General features: G+C 45.9%; 3 protein-coding genes across 5 annotated transcripts in view; 2 read left to right on the top strand and 1 right to left on the bottom strand.

The window, feature by feature from the left end:
- The window catches only part of USP4 (ubiquitin specific peptidase 4), a 33100-nt gene extending 29142 nt beyond the window's left edge, over nt 1–3958 (top strand). For both annotated transcript variants that reach the window (XM_071439784.1, XM_071439783.1), the window contains 3 exons: nt 242–345; nt 1381–1469; nt 1589–3958. In XM_071439784.1, coding sequence (XP_071295885.1) covers nt 242–345; nt 1381–1469; nt 1589–1690 — 295 coding nt within the window. In that variant the 3' untranslated portion in view covers nt 1691–3958. The remainder of the gene's footprint in view (nt 1–241; nt 346–1380; nt 1470–1588) is intronic.
- A 1167-nt stretch (nt 3959–5125) lies between these two features.
- On the bottom strand, nt 5126–10356 carry EMC3 (ER membrane protein complex subunit 3). The gene is made up of 8 exons (XM_071439794.1): nt 10130–10356; nt 10000–10057; nt 9141–9234; nt 8413–8517; nt 7651–7732; nt 7420–7499; nt 6704–6786; nt 5126–5373 (listed from the first exon to the last, which is right to left on the bottom strand). The coding sequence occupies exons 1-8, from the start codon at nt 10282–10284 to the stop codon at nt 5245–5247; spliced, it is 786 nt and encodes a 261-aa protein (XP_071295895.1). The 5' UTR covers nt 10285–10356; the 3' UTR covers nt 5126–5244.
- A 15-nt stretch (nt 10357–10371) lies between these two features.
- FANCD2 (FA complementation group D2) overlaps nt 10372–18587 on the top strand; it is a 34030-nt gene continuing 25814 nt past the window's right edge. For both annotated transcript variants that reach the window (XM_071439782.1, XM_071439781.1), the window contains exons 1-11: nt 10372–10545; nt 11726–11815; nt 11974–12108; nt 12704–12771; nt 13463–13566; nt 14080–14143; nt 14920–14972; nt 15098–15176; nt 15857–15981; nt 17209–17296; nt 18224–18328. In XM_071439782.1, the coding sequence (XP_071295883.1) occupies nt 11749–11815; nt 11974–12108; nt 12704–12771; nt 13463–13566; nt 14080–14143; nt 14920–14972; nt 15098–15176; nt 15857–15981; nt 17209–17296; nt 18224–18328 (888 nt within the window). In that variant the 5' untranslated portion in view covers nt 10372–10545; nt 11726–11748. The remainder of the gene's footprint in view (nt 10546–11725; nt 11816–11973; nt 12109–12703; nt 12772–13462; nt 13567–14079; nt 14144–14919; nt 14973–15097; nt 15177–15856; nt 15982–17208; nt 17297–18223; nt 18329–18587) is intronic.

The following is an 18587-nucleotide window of genomic DNA, read 5'->3' as shown; positions in this document are numbered from 1 at the left end:
CCTGTCTCACTCTTCATGCCTACATGGGGGCACTCCAAGCTGTGTTTTATTCAACACCTCCCTCTAAACTGGCAGTGCTTGGTGTGTTTGTCAGGACCTGCCTTGTGTGGGAGGGGTGACAAGCCTGGTCTTCACACTAACAACACCTGGCCCCTGAGCAGCAGAGCAGCGCTGGTGCCATGCTTCAGTTCCTAAAAAGTGATGGTTACTGGTGTACTGATAGTTGTGTGTTTCCTTCCAGGGGTTTGAACATGTCTGAGTTTGTCTGTGACCCAAGAGCAGGCTCATACGTGTATGACCTCATTGCAGTATCCAATCACTATGGAGCCATGGGAGTGGGCCACTGTGAGTAACTGCTGCTGTGTCCTTGGTGTGCGGGGAAACGTGGGGACAGGGGAGGGCTCTGCACTGGGACACCCCAATAGCCCTCACCTAAGGTGTCTGATCTGTGTTGTGTGTGCAGGCGAGTATTGGATTGGGATCCTGTAAGGATTGGAGGCCAGATAGGTAGCAGCACTTTGGCCTGAGGTCTGACTGATGCCTGTGGGACCCTGGTTAGTTGTCATTAGTTTGTGTGATGGTGTTCCCCAATTTATGAGTGGAGTCCAAATTTTTCAGTGCTGCACCTGAAATTGTGACACTGGTTGACAGTAGAATGTCTCCACCTTTGCACTGATAAGGGCTGACATAGGAAAATGTTGTTTCATCAGGAGAAAAACCCACTTGTATACAAGTATGGTACGTGGTGAGTCTGTGTTTTCTGTCACTGATTTTGCTGCAGCACAGATGAAAAGTGTCTGTAGGTGAGTTACCTGTATCAGGTGTCCATGCAGATCCATGCTGTAGGTGACACTTGTAAAACCACCCAGAAGCAATTTACCATGAGAGGATGATGAACTCCTGTAGCTGAAGGGGCACATGTTCTGAGGCTGGAGATCACAGTCACAGAAGTCTTGGCTGGAAGAGATGTTGAGGGACTTTTAACTTCATTCATGAGTGAGGATTCTTGCAAGAGCCAGATCAGATCCATTAGCAGCAGAAAATTTTTCTTTCAAGTGAAAATGCAGAGTCTTAAACTGTGTGTGTTTGGGAAAGCTCTGACTTAAGGGCAGTGAACAAAGCCTATTACCTTTTTTCCCTAAGTTTCTTTTCCCTGTATCTCAGCTGGCAGGGTTAAGCCTGCTGTGTGGAACCTGGTCCTAGACTAGCTGGGCCAGCTGGCATGTTGTAGATACTCATGCTGGTTAACTAGGCTTGGGGCAGGCAATGCCAAAGCTGGCTCCTGGCTCGCATGCACACGTGGTTGGAGTCTCAGTGTCCCAGGTGTGCACTCCCTGCTGGCCCTGCCCAGCCTGCTGAGCTGCAGTTCCTCCCTGACAGACACTGCCTACGCCAAGAACAAGGTCAATGACAAGTGGTACTACTTCGATGACAGCAGTGTCTCGGTGGCTTCAGAAGACCAAATAGTGGTGAGTATTTGGCTTGAGGCTGTTGCAGCTGTGCTGAGAGTGTGGTTCCCTGCTTTGGGTGTGACATTGCAGCCAAGCTGTGTGGATGGTTTCAGATGGGTTTTCTCTCTGTTTGGTAGACAAAAGCTGCGTATGTGCTGTTCTATGAGCGCCGAAACAGCGAGGAACATTCTGCCCCCTCTGCTCCCCAGGAAGAGTGTGATGGCATGGACACCAACTAAGCACCACCTCCAGCACTCAGCCACCATGGTAGTGGTTGCTCTTGTAAAGCAATGCCTGAGGCGCCTGAAAATTTTTCTTCCTTCTGTAGGGGTCAAGCAGAAAATCAAGCACTGAGAGATTCAGTGCTGGGGGTTGCAGAATAGCACTGAAGAGCCAGGAATAGGTGCTGACACTTGGGTATTTAGAGGCCAAAAATAATATATATTGGAGCTTCAATAAAGTTCTTTTTAAAATCTGGCTGAGCTGTGTGGCTAGAGGCAGGGGCTGGGGCTGTGGTTCTTGGGCTGAGGGTTGTAGCTGGGCTTGGGAGAGGACAGCCTGAGCTGGAGGCCAGCACAGCTGAGCCTTGAGGGGCCCGTGGAGGAGAATGGTGGGTACGATTCTGTGAATCGGCATTGGGGCTTCCTGCCAACTCTCTGGTGTTGCTGTTGGGCCCTGCCTGTGTCAGGGAGGCCTCCTGCACCTTTTCTGGAGCTCAGTTCAAATCTTTGTACATCTGGTCTGTTGCAGTCTCTGCCATTGTACCTAGGTCCCCTGGCAAAGCAACAAACGTTTCTCTTGCTTGCATCCTTTCACTGATGCATTTGAGGCTCTCCTGGGCAGTTTTGACTCAGCATTTTTCATGTGAACACTGAATCCAGTGATGCAGGAATCTTGGCCAGAAGTGAATCATACCTGCCTGTGGTGTGGCATATGTGCAGGCTGATCCCCATGGAGATGCAGGATACAGCTGCTCTGGCTCCTGTTCTTCTGTAGAGAAAATACCATGCATAACATTGATGATTTCTTGTCTTTTCCATCTCCTACACCCCTCACTTCCAGGCTGCTCTGTAAGCACTTTTCTGCTGCCAGCATTTCTCCTATGGTTTGTGCAGTGATGACAGCATTTTTATCCTTTTTTGCTCATTTATGTCTCCAGCCAAGCTCAGCACTGTGTCCCCAGAGCTGTCACCTGTACAGATGACAGCCCAATGCAATGGATTGTGTGAGTTTTCAGCCTTTTCTCTTGCACTTTTGGTTTTTTTGGACTGCTCTTTCAGCCCTCCTCCACCCTTGAGTGCTGCCTTTCTATCCTCACCCAATCACCCTCTGTGGGGCTGCAGGTGTCATAGTCCTGTCCCAGGTCCTGTTTGCCTCTGCTGTTCAATGGTTCTGCTCCATCCTTTTGTCACAACTGGCAAATGCTCTTCCCTCTGTCCTCCTTTACTGTGTGCTGCTTTATAGGATTCAAGTCCATCTTTCTTGAGAAGAGACTCCTGTGAGTCTCAGTGGAGAACTGGTCTTCCATGTGAAAAACGGGAAAAATTCCAGAGCCTTAGTGTGTATTTTTTAGGCAAACATCTAGCTCAAGATAGTGAACCAAACAGGAGAGTTTTTCCTTTTAGATCCGAGTGTGTTGGCAGAATGAAAGGCTGAGACTTGCTGTCAGTGTGCTTTTTGTTCCCTCTGGAATATGTGCTTGCAGCTGCTGTGACTTCAGTGCTGGCCATCACCTGTTGTGGTGGTCAGTAGTGCTCATCCATTTAACTCCAAACTTTCCACCTCAGCCCCACCTTTCTGCAGCCCAGGCAGTGCCTGAAATTGCAGTGTGCCTGTCCCTGCACCCTGGGAGGGCAGCACAGGCAGCCCTTGGCCAGGGCACTGGAAAAGTGATGGGGAGGAGGAAGGGGCATTGTCTCTAGCCAGCATGCTGCTGCTGATGTGATTCTCCTTTGTGGAATTAGCTTTAAAGCATTAAAATTTAAATTTTGAGATCACAATTGCTTAGTTGCTTCTGCTGTTTAGTTTTATTTTTATTTTTGCAACTCTTAATATTGAATTTTTTTTTCCTTATTACTGAGGGGAGCATGCAAAAAGCAACTTTTAAGCTGTAGCACTGCACTGAAATTACTCTAATCAGCATTTTTTTGTTTGTTTTACCCTGAAAGTAAGTCATGTGGGCATTCCAAAATAGGGAATAGAGGAAAGGGAGGACAGTAAAAGACCTTTTTAAAAGATAAATCAATCTGAAGTAGCCTTTGTCCTCCTCCTCACCTCCCTACCTGTGCTGACACTGAGAAATGCATCTGTGGGGTTCAATCTCAGATCCTGAACAGACTCTTGTACTGCAGAACAAGCAGCCCAGCTCTGCTTTCTCTGCCTCTGAGCTGCTGGGCTTTGGCTGGTGTGTGTGTGCTGTAATACCAGACTGTTTTTTAGACTAGCACTTTGTAAGTGGCTGGCTCTGTTGTACAAAGAGGAAAATTAAAGAGTGGTTTGCACTGAAACTGGGTTCTGTTGTATTTTCAGCTTTCATTGCATGGTCTAGGGCTGCTGGTTGTGGGGATGCCTGGTGCTCTAGGAGAAATTTGGGCCGGGGGAGGGTGAGTCCTGCAGAGCCAGTGGGGATGTGGGAGAAGATGAGCTGTTGAGGGCACAGCTCTGCACAGCTGAGGGTTCCCTTTGCTCCAGGTTTGCATTTTCTCTCTGCAGGGCTGGGTTGCTGGTACCTGGTGCTCTAGCAAAGCTGTCCTTGCTTTTTTGTGGCACTGGGCAGCCTCAGCTGCGGTTTCATCCTTCCTCTTCCTCTGCAGACCCCTGAGAGGTCCTGGTCTTCCTTCTGTCCATTTTCTCCAGGGGTACCAGGGCTGCCACTGAGGTAGCTGTCCTGCAGCCTCTGTAATTTCCTCCTCAAGGCAACCTGAACACACTTGTGAGAGCAGGCTGGAAGAAGTTGAGGAAGTGCAGTGGGCTTGTGTGTGGGATTGTCCCAGTCCTGCAGGTCAAGGTGGGCTGTGAAACCCTGGTGAGAAGGTTTGAAGTCTTCATGCCAAAATTAGTGTAAGAGCAGAGGAGCTTGATCTCAGCTGGAGCTCCTGAGGGTTAATGAGCCTTAATTAGAACAGCAGCTGCTGAGCTTTGCTGTGAAGGGCTGCTCCCCAAAACATGGTCTGAAACCCATTGTGAGAAGAAGGGAAAGGGGCACCTTCTCTGTTCACTGGGAAGGTATTTGGTGAGAACAGAAAATCAGTGTCACAGGCCTGGCTCAGCTCCTGTGTTAAAGAGGATTTACAGTTTCACCTTGAGTAAAAGGTGCTCAGAATAAAGAAGGGGGTGGAATAACAGCCTGAGTATGGAAGAACTGCTTTTTACAAAGCATTTCTCTAGGTTGGGACTGTTCTCCCTGGGGAAGAGGTCTGAGGAGTTTCTACAGAGGGATAAGCCAGGAACAGTTGCTCCCTGTTCTCTACAGTGCAAGGTGAGCAGCTTAAAGCATTTATTATCCCACCTGGCCCAGTAAATAACAGCCAGGCACTCTGCAACACCCTGCTCACAGGCAGGAGAGGCTCTGTGGGCACTCAGGTGCTTACAAATGGACTTGGGAAGGATTAAATTAATGGGGAAATAGTGTGTATGTGTGTCTGTGGGCTCAAATCAAAGTGAGGGCACTGCAGTTCGGAACATGATGTTTTTATTTTAATTGCAGCCTTGCTAAAATACATTATATAGTTCTAGATAACAGATTTCTTTTCAAATAACTTTTACAAGAAGTGACAAAAGCATATTCTCAAATTCAGAAGATGGAGGTCTGAAGTTCTTCCTTAAACATGCCTTCAAAATGGAGGTCCTTTGCCATGAGCTCTTCTTCTACATCTTCTAAGGCCCACTGATGATCTGTCAATTCTAAGGCTTCCCATTCAGTCTGCATTGGCAGTGAACAGAAGCAGAGAAGGAAAAGCAACATAGGATTAGACAAGAACTACACAAAGCAGTGCTTGCTTTAAAAACTGCAACAAACACTGATTTCTATTAAAAACCTGGCAATCCTGTCAACTCTCTGAAATCAGTGGTTTATGCTTAATTAGATGTTAGTTGCTCAATACAAATTGCATCACAGAAATTAGAAAAACTACATTATCTACTTTCTGCCAACCCTCTACCCTTCTGGAACAGTCCATAGCTTCTATAACAGCCAGTTCTGTTCTGGTGAGCCAAGTGCTTTGCAGTGAGGTAATTCTTTAGTTCAGAGTTACTTGGTAACAACAGGTAAGAGGCCAAAAATTTTGCACCTGATCACAGACTTGTGCACAAAGCCTGCAAAAAACCATGTCACATGATGCCCAGCAAGAGATCTGTATTTCTTGGCCAGAACACTTCTCCTGCAATACAGGCTTTTCCCCTTTAGTTTCTGCTGGGACATGTAGTGGGTTTTGGTCCCTGCAAGGCTGAATTGGCAGAAATGCTGTGGAGAGCCAGTACTGGGTGGAAGTGGAGTCACTACTGGCTGGAACTGCACCTCAGTGCTGAGTGTGGCAGAACAGCCAGTGCTCCAGCACTGCTGCCAACTGCAGCCATCCTCTTCCCTGGCTGAGCCTCTGCCTGGGTAGTGTGGGATCTTTAACCAGGAAGGTTATGAAAACAAACTGCAGGAGCAGACCGTCCCAACTTCCCAGGCAGCAGATGATGTGTGGCTAAACCTCTTCTACAGCACACAGAACCAGAAACCAGGTTTGACCTTCATGCATAAACCTGGCCATAAACACTGCCTGTGAAAGGCAGAAGCAGTAGTCTAACAAGCAAGTGCCTATGGAAAGGGCTTTAGGAGAACTTCAAGATATTAAATTGCTGATGGATTTTCCACTGGACTGACTGACTGGCTTATGTGATTTTCTTACCCAAGTTCAGTCAGGAGCCTGCTGGACTCATGCTCAGCTATTAACACAATTTTTGGAGAGCCAGCTTCTGCTTTGGAACTATACCTCAAGGTAAAAAAACCCCTTCCTCAGCAAAAGCAGAGCATGAGACATAAATTCAGCTTTTGTACCAGCAATGACAGATCTGTCAGGTTTACTTCAGGGTATTTGGGCTCTGCCAGACCCAGAGTAACTCCCACAGCCTTCAGAAGCTGTCAGCTCTAATTTTAGGAACAGGAATTCAGAGCAATTCCCTTACTTGACACATGGAGATGAGTTACATGCAGCTTACAACCCTGCAGGCTCACACAAACAGGAGTGCAGGTGGCAATACTGTACCTTAAATGCTTTGTTAGTATCTGCTGGCATGGCCATTGCTGCCCCTGTCATTTGTTCTTGCATCACCCTGGACTGATCTGCAGCTGCAAATGAGAAATGAGAGCTTGATTTCTGTGCTATTAAACAGCATCCCTGGAGCACGGTGCAGTTGGGAAGGTTTTTATCTATAGATGAGAACACTGCAGCAACAGCCAGAATGCAACACTGCTGTGCCAGGAGTCCTCACAAGACATCTTGCTCCCACCTGCTCTTAGCCAGATTTACATAAAATATGCAGAAAAATTGAGGAAAGTAGTTTTCTATTCCCAATACACATCTGTCCTGCCCCACATTAGGGGCAGGAAATCTCTACAGTTTTCCTTAAAACATTAGGAAATCTTAATTTCCTTAACTTTAGGAAATCTCTGCAGTTTTCCTTAAAACCAGTACTTGCTAGAAATAAACCTGAGCACAAAACCTTTGCATGCTGATTTGATGGGAAAGCAAACCTGGGCTAACAACCATGGGAGTTTATGAGTCAGTGGCTGGTGCAGGAGATTTGGGTACTTGCTGCAGGTGATGTCAAACCTGGCCCATGGACAGTAAGTAACCTCACAGAAACAAGAGGAGAATTCAGGAGCTTCTTGGCTGGAAACTGAGAAATCTTTTCCCCAGCCTCCCCCAGACAACATCTCATGGAAGGGGCAGCCAGTTCCCAGAAATGGCAAATGCCTTACCATTATCTTGGCCCAGGATGAGAGTATAAATGCTTCTGAGTCCAAACACATTCAAGAAGTACCAGGAAGCAGAGCTCACCCTGACAAATCAGAACAAGCACAGTTGTTACCAGTTCAAAGCTGGCTCATGACCTCATTCCAGCAGCACACACAGACCAGCCAAGGGCTATTAACACATTCAACATTTTCCAAGTGGGAACTGGACCTTGCTTGCTGAGGACAGGGACTTACCAGGATGCATCCAAAGTGAGCAGCTCAATTCCCTGCTGCAGCATTGGCTTAAAACGCAGCGTCAGGGGAAACGGGACCTTTGCTGCAGGGTAAAGAAAAAAAAGCCCAGTTCCACAAAGTGACACTGCATGATTGCAAAGGGCAAGGGGAGCAGGTAGCTCTTTTATTACATCTAAGGTAGTCTGCAATGTGTACAATAAAAAGTTAACTTGGACTTTTGAAAAAGCTGCAGTTCTGTATTCATTTTAACATGAAAAGACTTTCTGAAATTTAATCAGATGACCAAACCCTCAAAGGTATTACTTCAGTGTGAAAGGGAATGTCCCTTGTTAAGGAAACAGTTATCACATTAACAGTATAGAAAAAACCACCCAGAATGATGAATTTAAGTAGGTATTTTTGATGTGTACACTCCACACAGTAACCAATTCCCTGGACAGGTTCAGAGCAAAATCCCCCATATCAACCTGAATTTCAGGCAGTTTTAATAAAATACTGGTTTTGTCACTACAGCTGTTCCCAAGTCCATGAGCTATTTTCTTTGAGACCATGACCAACACTCACAAAACAATTTCCACCCTTTGCAATGGGACAAGCAAATCTGTGCAGTTTGTGGTGTGAGGAGCAGCAGTGCCACAAGCCAAATTTATGCTGCTTCTAACTCACTGCTCTCAGGTCCAGGAGCAAATCATCTGATGCAGCTCAGACCCTCAAGGCCATCTTCAGAGACACAGGCAAACCCATGTTACTCCAGACACTTACTTGTGACAAATCCTGAAAATGTCATGTTGATCCAACCACCAATGAGGATCATAGGCAGGACATTGGTTACATTCCCTTTCATCATATCTGTCAGCATGGTAGGATCTGCAAATCATAGATGGGGTGTGAAGTAGCAGCACATTACAATAAAGAGAAACAAGTCATTACATGTCAGATAATTTAATTAAGAAACTGCATGAGACAACACTCCTATCCCAGTATCTACAATTTTCCATTGCTGACAATACTTGGCAAAATGAGATGAGCAGCCAGTGTGGTGGTGGCTGCTGCCACAGAGGTGTTGTGTTCTGTGCTGTGCCTGACCCCATCCCTTGCCCCAGATCTCTAGACTTTCCTGACCCTGTGAGCTGACCTGGGTAGAGGAAGGACAACAAGCTCCTATTTTGCTGTATACATTAATTAAATTAAATCACTTTAGGGAAGACCCTCTGGGAGCTGGAGCAAAACACTGGCAAAAGGAGACAAGAGCAGGACTCCCACTCCTGGCTACCCTGAGGAGGTCAGGTCTCCTGAGATGCTGCAAGCAGCTCAAGGCTGAAGTTAAGCAACATGAAGCAATCTAATGTTTTTGTTATCCAAGAGAGGAATCTCACTCCCACCCCCTCCCTCACACTGCCCAAGCTCCCTGCAAAGCTGATTCACCTTCCACCCTCAGCAGACACTGACAGGTTTTTCTACCTGGCTGCAGTTAGGGTACCTTAACATACCTGTCATTGGTGAAGGAGGCACTACCTTTCTTTTTGTTTTCTTAAAAAATCCATCCTCGGGGTTATTAAAAAAATATTTCCGGGACAGGAAAGACTGAAAGCAGAGAAAGACAATGCCAACACCATAAGAAGTAAAAGGACAGAAGCATTAGTTCTTGCTCAGACATTCGGACATCTCGTGAGTTCTTTCACAATCCACCTTCCTGGGATAGGTGCCTCGCTGCCCATGTGCTCTAAAGCTCATCACATTTTTCTGCATCCAGAGTACCAGATCTCTGGCTTTCTAAAATTCTTAAAGTAATTATAAGAATTCTCTGAAGAGAAACCCATGTTAATTAAAGAGCCTTTAGTGTTTTGCGCAAATTCTTTGTGCTGGGGGAGCACCAATACTGATACATGGAACATTTTCACTCACCCAACTGACCTCTGGATTTCACAAAATACACACTTGGTACCAACAAAGCCAACATGAGCAATGCATTTTTAGTTTAGCAAACATTTCAGCTGACACTCTATGACCACCTCGTTATCCCAAGCTAGCATTACATCCCTGTGTGCTTGCTGGCAGATATTAAACACAGCAGTTTGGAGGCACATGTCATGTCAGCATGCAGTTAAAACATCGAGCAGTGACAGCTAACATAAATCTCAAGGAAAAGACATAAACGGCGGTGCTGTGTCCAAGATTCCTGGGAATCTGCCCTCCTGGACACTGCTGTGGCCAGGGGTGACCCGGCAGCGTCCGACCCCGCGGGCCCTTGCGGGCGCTGCTCCTCCCGCGGCACTGCCCGGGCACAGCCCCGCGCTCTGTGCTCCTTTCCCGGCCATCCCTGTACAGCCCGACCGCGCAGCTCCCTACCTGCTTTGGAATGTATTTTCCATTTTCCCGAAGGACTCTGCTCCGGATCAGGACTTGGCTGGAAGAGAGACACGCGGCGTTAGCGGCGGGCCGGGGGAGCGGGGCGGGCGGGGGTGAGGCGGGCCCTGACCTGTCGGACACCTGCTCCTGCGTGAGGCGCTTGTCGCTCTGCAGCAGGATGGACACGTAGTGCCGGATCATGCCCACGAAGAAAGTGATGAAGACGATGGGCAGCACCACCCATAGCCGGATGTTGGAGTCCAGCAGCAGCTCGGGCTCGCTCATCGCGGCGGTGCCGCCTCGGGCCCGGCTCCGGCCGACACCGGGCCGCCGCCGCACGCCGCGCTTCCGCTTCCGGGAGCGGGACCGGCCCTTCCGCCGCCGGCGGAACGGCGCCAGCGCGCGCCGCGGGCGGGAAACTCGAGCGCGAGTGGCGGGAGCGGCGTGAGGGGACAGCGGCGTGAGGGGACAGCGGCGTGTCCCGCCCTGCCCTGCCCTGCCCGGAGAGGACGGGAGGTGAGCTCGGCTCTGCTCGGCTCGGCTCAGGTGAGGTGGGCTCAGGTGAGACGGGCTGAGCTGAGCTGAGCTGAGCTGAGGGGGTGGAACGGCCGCCTGGGGCACTGCCCACCTTCGGCAGTAGGTGCGATGGAGAGCGGCCAGGCTGGCCCTGGCTGGGCTGTCAGGCTCCGCCTCGCACCCAGAACAGAATCCCAGCAGCGGTGGGGCTGGAAGGGGGCTCTGGGGATCACCCAGTGCAGCCCCTGCCAGGGCAGGGTCACCCAGGGCAGGTGACACCGGAGCGGGTCCGGGTGGGTGGGAGTGTCTGCAGGGACGGACAGTCCTTCCCTGGGCATGCCTGGGCATGCCTTCCCCGGGCAGCTATTCCAGTGCTCTGCCATCCACAACCTAAAGAAGATTTTGCTCATGTCAAAGTGAAACTTCTCATGTTTTAGTTTTGGACATTGCTCCTTATCCGGTCACTGGGCCCCACTGAAGAGAGTTGGGCACCGTCTCCTTGGCACCCATCTTTCAGATATTTATACATCTGAAACAGTTGTGAAAGGCTCATTGCACTTTTGTTTTTAAACTGTTCCACTTCCATGCTGATATTTTAAATAACTCATTTTACCAGCCTCTGCCAAGCAGTTGAAATTTAGCATGAGATGCACACACATCTTTTTTTCATAACCTTTAAGTTTTAAAGGTGAATTGAGTTTATTTTTCTTTTCAATCCTTGCCACCCCCCAAAAGAGGATGGTGAGATGGAGGTTTGTGCTGACAGAGCTCACTGGCTATGATTTGTGGTTAGGGACACGAACAGGATCACTTAATGAGTTTGGGCTCATGAACACCCATCTGTGAATCCTTTGTTGCTTTGTTCAGGCATGTGGAGAGGGTGTTGAGTTTAGCTCAGTGGATGCAATCTGAGTCCTCATAGTTGCTCACTTTAATTTGCCGTTTCCTGGTGTCTGAATGAAAGGCCAAGCCTTGTTTTCTGAGGAACTGAATTTTAGAAAAAGTGATGTATTGTGCTATTTAAATGTGACAAGCTCTAAAATTTCAACCTGCACAGCAGAAAAATGTGGTGTGATATTGGTTACCCAGGCAATCTTTCTTTGAGCACTCTCAATTTCTGTCACGTTCCTTTTGCTATTCACTAATACATTCCAGATCTGCTTAAAAAAGAGATGAATAAAACACTTGTCTTTTTCTTGCATTTTTTTAGGCAACAACAAAGGTTTTGTTACCATGGTTTCAAAAAGGAAATTGTCCAAAGTTGATGCTTCTGAAGAGAGCTGCAAGACAGACTTGCCAAGTAGGTGCTTGGTATCTTCTTAGTGGGATGGAGACCCATTAATAGAAGCAACAGCTCCCAAGCAGGGGCAAGGCCAAAATGGCAGTTCTGATAATGCTGATTGTTAATGACACTGCTGATTTTTTATATATTTGATGCAGCATATCTTGTTTTCTCAGAAACTAAGAAGTCACGGAGTTCTGATAAGGAGAATGCCTCTGCCTTCTGTGGATTGGAGAATGAGGGAGTCTTTGAAGAGCTCCTCAGGACATCAGGAATTGTGCTGAAAGCTGGGGAGGGACAGAATGAAATAGGTATGAGTTCAACATTTGCTGTTTCTGATTCAGATCAAAACCTGCAAGGATGGATAGTACAAAGTAATGATGTGTTTTACTTGCAGCACAAAAGTGCTTGAGCCAGCTTGTTTCAAAATTCGAGCAAACCCTCATTTGGCCTCTTATTTGTTATATACCTCCTGTTCCTGCTCAATTCAGTGCATCACCTAAACTCATCATTCTACCTCTTTGGGTGTATACCTGTTTAGTCTAAAGACTTCTGAAAGATTATTGGAGGTATATAGAAAAATATTAGACTGCATCTGTGATTACAGTATTGAATTACAGAGGCAGGAGCTCTGAAATGGGGAAGCAAACGTGGCATTGTTGCCTTTCATTTCAGGCAATGGCTTCAGGGAGCCCTGTATTCAGGTCTTCAATGCTACTCTCAGCCCTGACTAGAGAAAGCACAAGTGCTGATTCCACTCAGGCTTTTGCCAGCTGGACTTCTCAATAGAGCAAATGCAGAATGTTGGTGGATGGGCTTGAGAGCTTGTACTTGGTGTAACTGTTATGATGTTGTATGGCCAATCTGTGTCTCATTCTTTATTTCCTTTCTAAACTGTCTCCTTAGCTGTTGATCAGATAGCTTTCCAGAAGAAGCTCTGCCTGGCCCTGGAGAAGCACCCTACTTACCCAGCTGTAAGTAACTTTGGCAGGAGCCACCTTTAAAGCTGAGTAGGAAAATATGCAAATGCATCTGCCTGTCCCTGCTAGTCCCATACAAAAGTGTGCCACACAGCAGCTTATCTTGGATTTCTGTGGTTCAGATTTTCCAGTTCTCTTAGTGTTGCCGTTCCAGCCTTTTAGTCCCACAGTTTTTCTGACTGTCAAAGTAATTTTCATTTGCAATATTATTCAATAGACAAAGACTCTCACAGCAGACAAATCACTTGCATAGCTTTCTGGTGGAAGCTGGGTTTGGTTTTGTGTTGGGTGGGAGCTGGCAGCATTAACACTGCCATGATGTGGTGCTCCTCCCCAGACAGCAAGGCCAGGGTGAAAGTCCTGAGGCGAATGACTTGACTGCAGATGTTTTTTGGGTGTAGCCTTTGTCACATTATCTCAGCAGAACAGGAAGAAAGGCAAAGTCTTCTTAAATCAAAGTAAAATGTGAGACACTTGCTTTAGAGTTACTTTGCAGAACAATCCTCTGGAAATGGCCTAGACTTGCAATCATTTATTATCCAGCATTCCTTCCATCACAGTTTCTGGCTGCAGTTCCCTGGTTAGCTCTTCCTGGTTCTCATCATCTGCTTGCAAAATGCATCCTAAAGGACAGCAGTTGACTGGGGTGTCCCTTCAGGGTGGATAACTTCTCTCTGCTTTGCAGGTAGTGAAGCAGTTCATCAATGGCCTGGAGTCTCACATCAAGGACAGGAACCAGTTCAAGAACTGCCTCTTGCCCTGCACTCCTGTACGGACTGAGGGGTCGAGGTAGAGAAAATGTGTTTTGCCTTCCCCTTCAGTCAGAGCCAGTCTCTAGTGATGTGCTGGGACATTGACAAGGGTGCAGCTAAAGGCTGCAGCTGGTGCACACCAAGGCAGCATGGCTGGTGTAGTTCACTGCTGTTTAATTGCAGGGAGTTTAGAGTGTCAAGTCACAGAATTTACTGTCTGCACATATTGGATTCCATGGCATTTTATGGCAACAACCAAATACTATGAAAAAAAAATTGCCAGGGGTGGCGAAGGTCGATTCCTTTTTGAGATTTTTTTTCCCCCAGGAGATACAGCTTCACCACAGACTTTCATATTTCTAGTCCTGTAGAAAGTGAGCTGGTTCAGAGCTAAAGTGTAGTTGTAAATCTTTTTATGTGTCTGTGATTACCATGTGCTACCTTAAGTCATTGTATGTAGTTTTTAAAAGAAAACAGTAATGGGAAGAGTTACAGCCTGTTCTCCCAGCATGTTTTTGACACAACAGTGATGGAATCTTTCATCTTGCAGGAATCTGGTGCACTCATATTGTGAAAGCCTCATTAAACTGCTTCTTGGGATTAAGATCTTACAGGTATGGGAACCTTAGCTTGCTCTTTACAATGGTTTTGATTGTAGGGAACATTTTCCTTACTTAAGTAAAGGATTAATAGAACTGGTTTCGAGGCAGGTGAGGCTGCATCTGGAATAGTGTCCAGTTTGTTGTTGCAGGGACACTAAGATGCTTAGGAGGTGAGACACATGGCAGACAAGCAGAGACAGAGGGAACTGGGTTTGTTCAGTTTTAAAAGAAGATTAAGGGAAATTTCATGGTCTTTGAATGGTTGCAAGGTGTAGGGAGCACAGAGCCAGACTCTCCTCAAAGGTGAACAGGGGCAGAATGAGAGATGATGGCTCAGGTCAAGCATAGGAAATTCTGATGAGATATAACCATCTCCACTGTGGAGAATCTTTAAGTGCTAGAGCTGACCACTGTTTTCAAACTTATCTAAAATTGATGCTTTAGTTTTCTGAGTGGTGAAGAGCAGCTCAGGGTCTGAGAAAGAGAGGATCATTGGCCCAGAGAATGAATTGTACCTCCTGCCCATATGGCCATATTCTGTTGGGTTATGTGGGTGGTTTATACCACCCTCTGAAAAGTGGTTTTCACTTCTTAGGCTGTGTGCCTCATTTCTGGCATTAGGCAAGAGATTTCTTATACAGGCAATACTTTATTGAGCCTTTCAAGCATTTTATTCTCTGTGTGTATTTCATCTTTTCTGAAAGGTCAGTTTTGGTGGCAGTACCACAGCACAACCAGTAAATCACCCTAACATTGTTTTTTAACATTGTTTTTTTCCTTTCTTTTAGCCTGCTGTCATAACACTGTTGTTGGAAAAGATCCCTGAATTCTTTTTTGACATGTGAGTATAAACTGGCTTCTCTCTGCCTTGAAATGGAATTTCTTTTGGACAATCTTGCTGCCCAGCAGCAGAGCTCTGGATTCTGTAGGTGTGACTAAGCTGTGTATCCTTTTCTGCTGTTCCAGTGTGGGCACCTTTGGAACAAATTTCCCCCGGCTCATCATCAATCAGTTTAAGTGGCTTGACAGGCTCCTTGACAGCCAGGTGGGTGCCAGAGGTGCAATCACACAGATGCTTTTTCCAAACAGCTTTTGGAATGCCTCTCAGGTGGGATTAGATTGAATTATTGTGCTGATGAGAACTGATGTTGTTCTTGTATTTACATGCTGAAGGAGAGATTTAATTTTTTCTGTTTTGTTATGTTTGCCTTGAGTGACATCTGAACATCTTTTACTATTTTTCTTATTTCCTTGCTCTAAGTCTTCTTTTACATAAATTTATATCTGTGCATGTGAATTCACACAGGTGACCCCATTTTAAAGCTGTTGTTGGCAGGAAGTTACAGTTCTCTCTTGTTTAATTTTAACAAGGTACTGGATACTTGCAAGTGTGTGGGGATGAATTCTCTGTTCCTGTTCTGGTGATTTTTTTCCTTCTTTCCCTAAGTCAGTTGTTCTCTGTGGGTTACTCTCTACTGAAGTACTAAACACTGGGAAGCTTGTTGTGTTTCCCAGTTTCTTCTGCTCACCAAGATCATTATATCCTAGCTGTAAAATATCCTTTTTCCACAAAAATCTATGCTCTGCTTCATGATGTCAGCAGGACAATGAGTTAAGGGACAGTTGGCACAAACTCAGGCAGGTGTTCCACTGAGGGACCTTAGATGCATAATATTGTTGTGCTGAGAGATTTGTGCATTTCACCAGTGCTCCTGTTGTCTGCAGGATCTGGTCAGGAAGTTAATGCAGATGGTCAGTGTCTCTCCAGTACCAATCCAGCACGATATTATCACCAGTTTGCCTGAGATCCTGGAGGATTCCCAGCAAAGTGAGGTTGCCAGAGAGCTCAGGTATGGATGATTTGGTTGGGAGGGTTTGTTTTGTTTTGTTTTTTCCCCCTTGCACTTAGCAGAAAAGGACAAGATGCATTAATGCAGGTTGCTCTGGGGCTGACTGAAGTATTAGGACAGCACTGTGTTCCTGTTAACTGCAGCATCTGGGGACACCCAGCACTGTCTTAGGACATTCCATTTGTACTGTTATGCTCCTAAAGAGAGCACAGGCAATCCAGAAAAAGACATTGCATTTAGACAATGCTCCAAAACTGCTTTTATCTAAATTATTATTAAACTCTTAACTACCTGGAGACAGCACAGGTAGCATCCAGTTAAGTACTCACTACTTCTGCTGGATAGTCTGTGATCAGTCACTTGGATATTACTACTGACAACTTCTGATTTGTCTTGGATTCTGCTGTGGTAAGGATCAACATGGTTTTTATTAATAAAGAAAACCCCAGGCCCACAACACAGTAATTGTGTGCATGAAACAGAACTTTCTGGCTATTTTATGTACTTTTCTCAAGCATATTTACTGATCTGGAGAACCTAATGCCAAGAGTTACCCTTGGCAGCGCTGCCATAGGCTAGTCCTTACATCTGTTTTTTAAATAAGGTATTCATTTTACACAATAATTTGAGAAGTCTAAGTGTTATTGCACAGATCACTTACATTTCTGCTGGAGTTAATTACCTTTTCAAACCTGTGATCACTGTTGCAGATAACTACTGCAAGCAGTGCATCCTGTTCCTTGTACCTTCTCAAATTGTGAGTTTGTTTTCATTCTCAGTTTATTGCTTCAGCTTCTAGATAAAAAATCTCCACACATTTTTCCTATGCTAATCAAACTCCTCAGACTTCTCTTTTCTCTGTTTGTGTATTTTGAAAGCTGAGATCCAAATAGTATCAGCAGGGCATAGTTGTTTCCATATTCTCCATAGCCTCTACCCATTTCTGATGTAGAAAACAACTCATTACTTCTAATGAGTTAGGGAGCACAGACAGAGTTACCAGGATGCTGCAGATAAGCTGTTTTTCAACTAACAAAATTTAAGTACAACTTCTTACTAGAGAAAGTTTGAACAAATTTTCCATAATCCCAGTGGCATATGTTGTTGTCAGCTTCAGAGATTTTTTTTTGCAGTGGCCACAAAAACTACTGGAATCATACAATGCACTAAAGATACATTCTTGGTTTTGTTAAGAGGACCCTTTGTTTTCTTTTCCCTGTGTATCAGCTGCCTGCTGAAGCAGGGCAGACGGCTGACAGTACCAGTCCTGGATGCCCTTTCTCGTCTGGATCTTGATGCAGAACTTGTGGCTGAGGTGAGAGCTTTTACTGAGCATTCAGCACACCCCAGCCCCTGCTCAGCAGCACGAGAGCTGGAACTCTTCATTCCCAGTATTTTGCTAAATCTGACTCCCACAGGCTTTCAAAAGTCCTGAGCTCCTGAAGTTGGAAAGAGGTCAGAAGCTAAAGCTGGTTTTTGAAACATGTATGAGGGGTTCAGCAAAGAGCAGAGAGAAGTTTCTGAATTCCTGCTGTAACAGCCAGAAATTTCAATCACAGCTGTTTTAGCAAGTGCAGAATCACTTTGTCCTGCTGCAGTAATTTTTTTACTGCCTGTCTTAAACCTTATTGTCAATATTTCATCTTTTTTAAGTACAGTGACCAGACTAGACTGTTATATTCTAAGGAAAGACACACTGGTGATTAAATAATTAAATAGATTTTCTCTGCAGAGTGCTGATAAAGGAGAAGAGATGATGATGTGCCTTGTGCCCTTTGGATATGTTGCATTGCTGCACTTTTTGGAGTTGGGCTTCTTATGAATAAAATAAAATAAGTTCATTTGAGTGCATAGTGTTTTACATAGTCCCAAAAGGCTGGTGCTGCATTGCAGGCTGCACATCCTCCATGCTAAAGCCAGTTACAAAATGGTGGAGCCAAGCTCTTCCTGTTGAAGAGTGATAAGGGGCAGTGGCCACAACAAGAGCTTTAGGTTGGACATTTGGAAAAACAAGTTAAGGTCTGCAGCATTGACATAAATTATCAAAGAGGTGGCAGAGATTGGAGGTTTCCTCCATCCTTCAAGACTCAACAAAGCCAAGGTGAATCTGATCTAGTACTGACAATATTCCTGCTCTGAGCAGAAGGTTGGACTGTAGTCTCCAAGGATTCCTTCCCACTAGCATAACTATGTTTCTGTGAAGTGTTGTCTTCCAGCTGATGGAGTGCTGCTCTCTCCTCAGGTGAGACAGTCTGCCATGACCATTGTGCCTTCTGTAAAACTGGAAGATTTGCCTGTAGTAGTAAAATTCATCCTCCAAAATGTCAAGGCAGCAGATGCAGTAGAGGTACAGTATCTTTCTCATAATGAAATATGTGTTTTCCACACCAGTGTGTGTTTCAACAGAGGGAAGTTCCTTCACACACAGAACTGTATGTTTTTATTGTTTTCAAGTAAAATTTTAATATTTCCAGGGATCAAAGCCAAACCTTGCTGAGCCATCAAACACACTTTGTTTCATATGTTGAGGAAGCCTCAGCCTAAGCCAAATGAGGTTTGTGATCTGCCCAAACCTTTAAGGGAGACCCCTGTAAAAAAGTGTGCCT

The sequence above is a fragment of the Agelaius tricolor genome, unplaced genomic scaffold, assembly GCF_023055355.1.
Source record: "Agelaius tricolor isolate 1412-34295 unplaced genomic scaffold, bAgeTri1.0.p SCAF_14, whole genome shotgun sequence".
Classification (NCBI taxonomy): domain Eukaryota; kingdom Metazoa; phylum Chordata; class Aves; order Passeriformes; family Icteridae; genus Agelaius; species Agelaius tricolor.
Note: the sequence above shows the minus strand (reverse complement) of the source record. Positions and strands in the feature narration are given on the sequence as shown.

Coding starts and splice junctions, on each gene's coding strand:
- EMC3 (XM_071439794.1), bottom strand. CDS start 10,284: ATGAGCGAGCCCGAGCTGCTGCTGGACTCCAACATCCGGCTATGGGTG. Junction 10,058..10,129: donor CAGGAGCAGGTGTCCGACAG/GTCAGGGCCCGC, acceptor TCTCTCTTCCAG/CCAAGTCCTGATCCGGAGCA. Junction 9,235..9,999: donor GAAAATACATTCCAAAGCAG/GTAGGGAGCTGC, acceptor CTCTGCTTTCAG/TCTTTCCTGTCCCGGAAATA.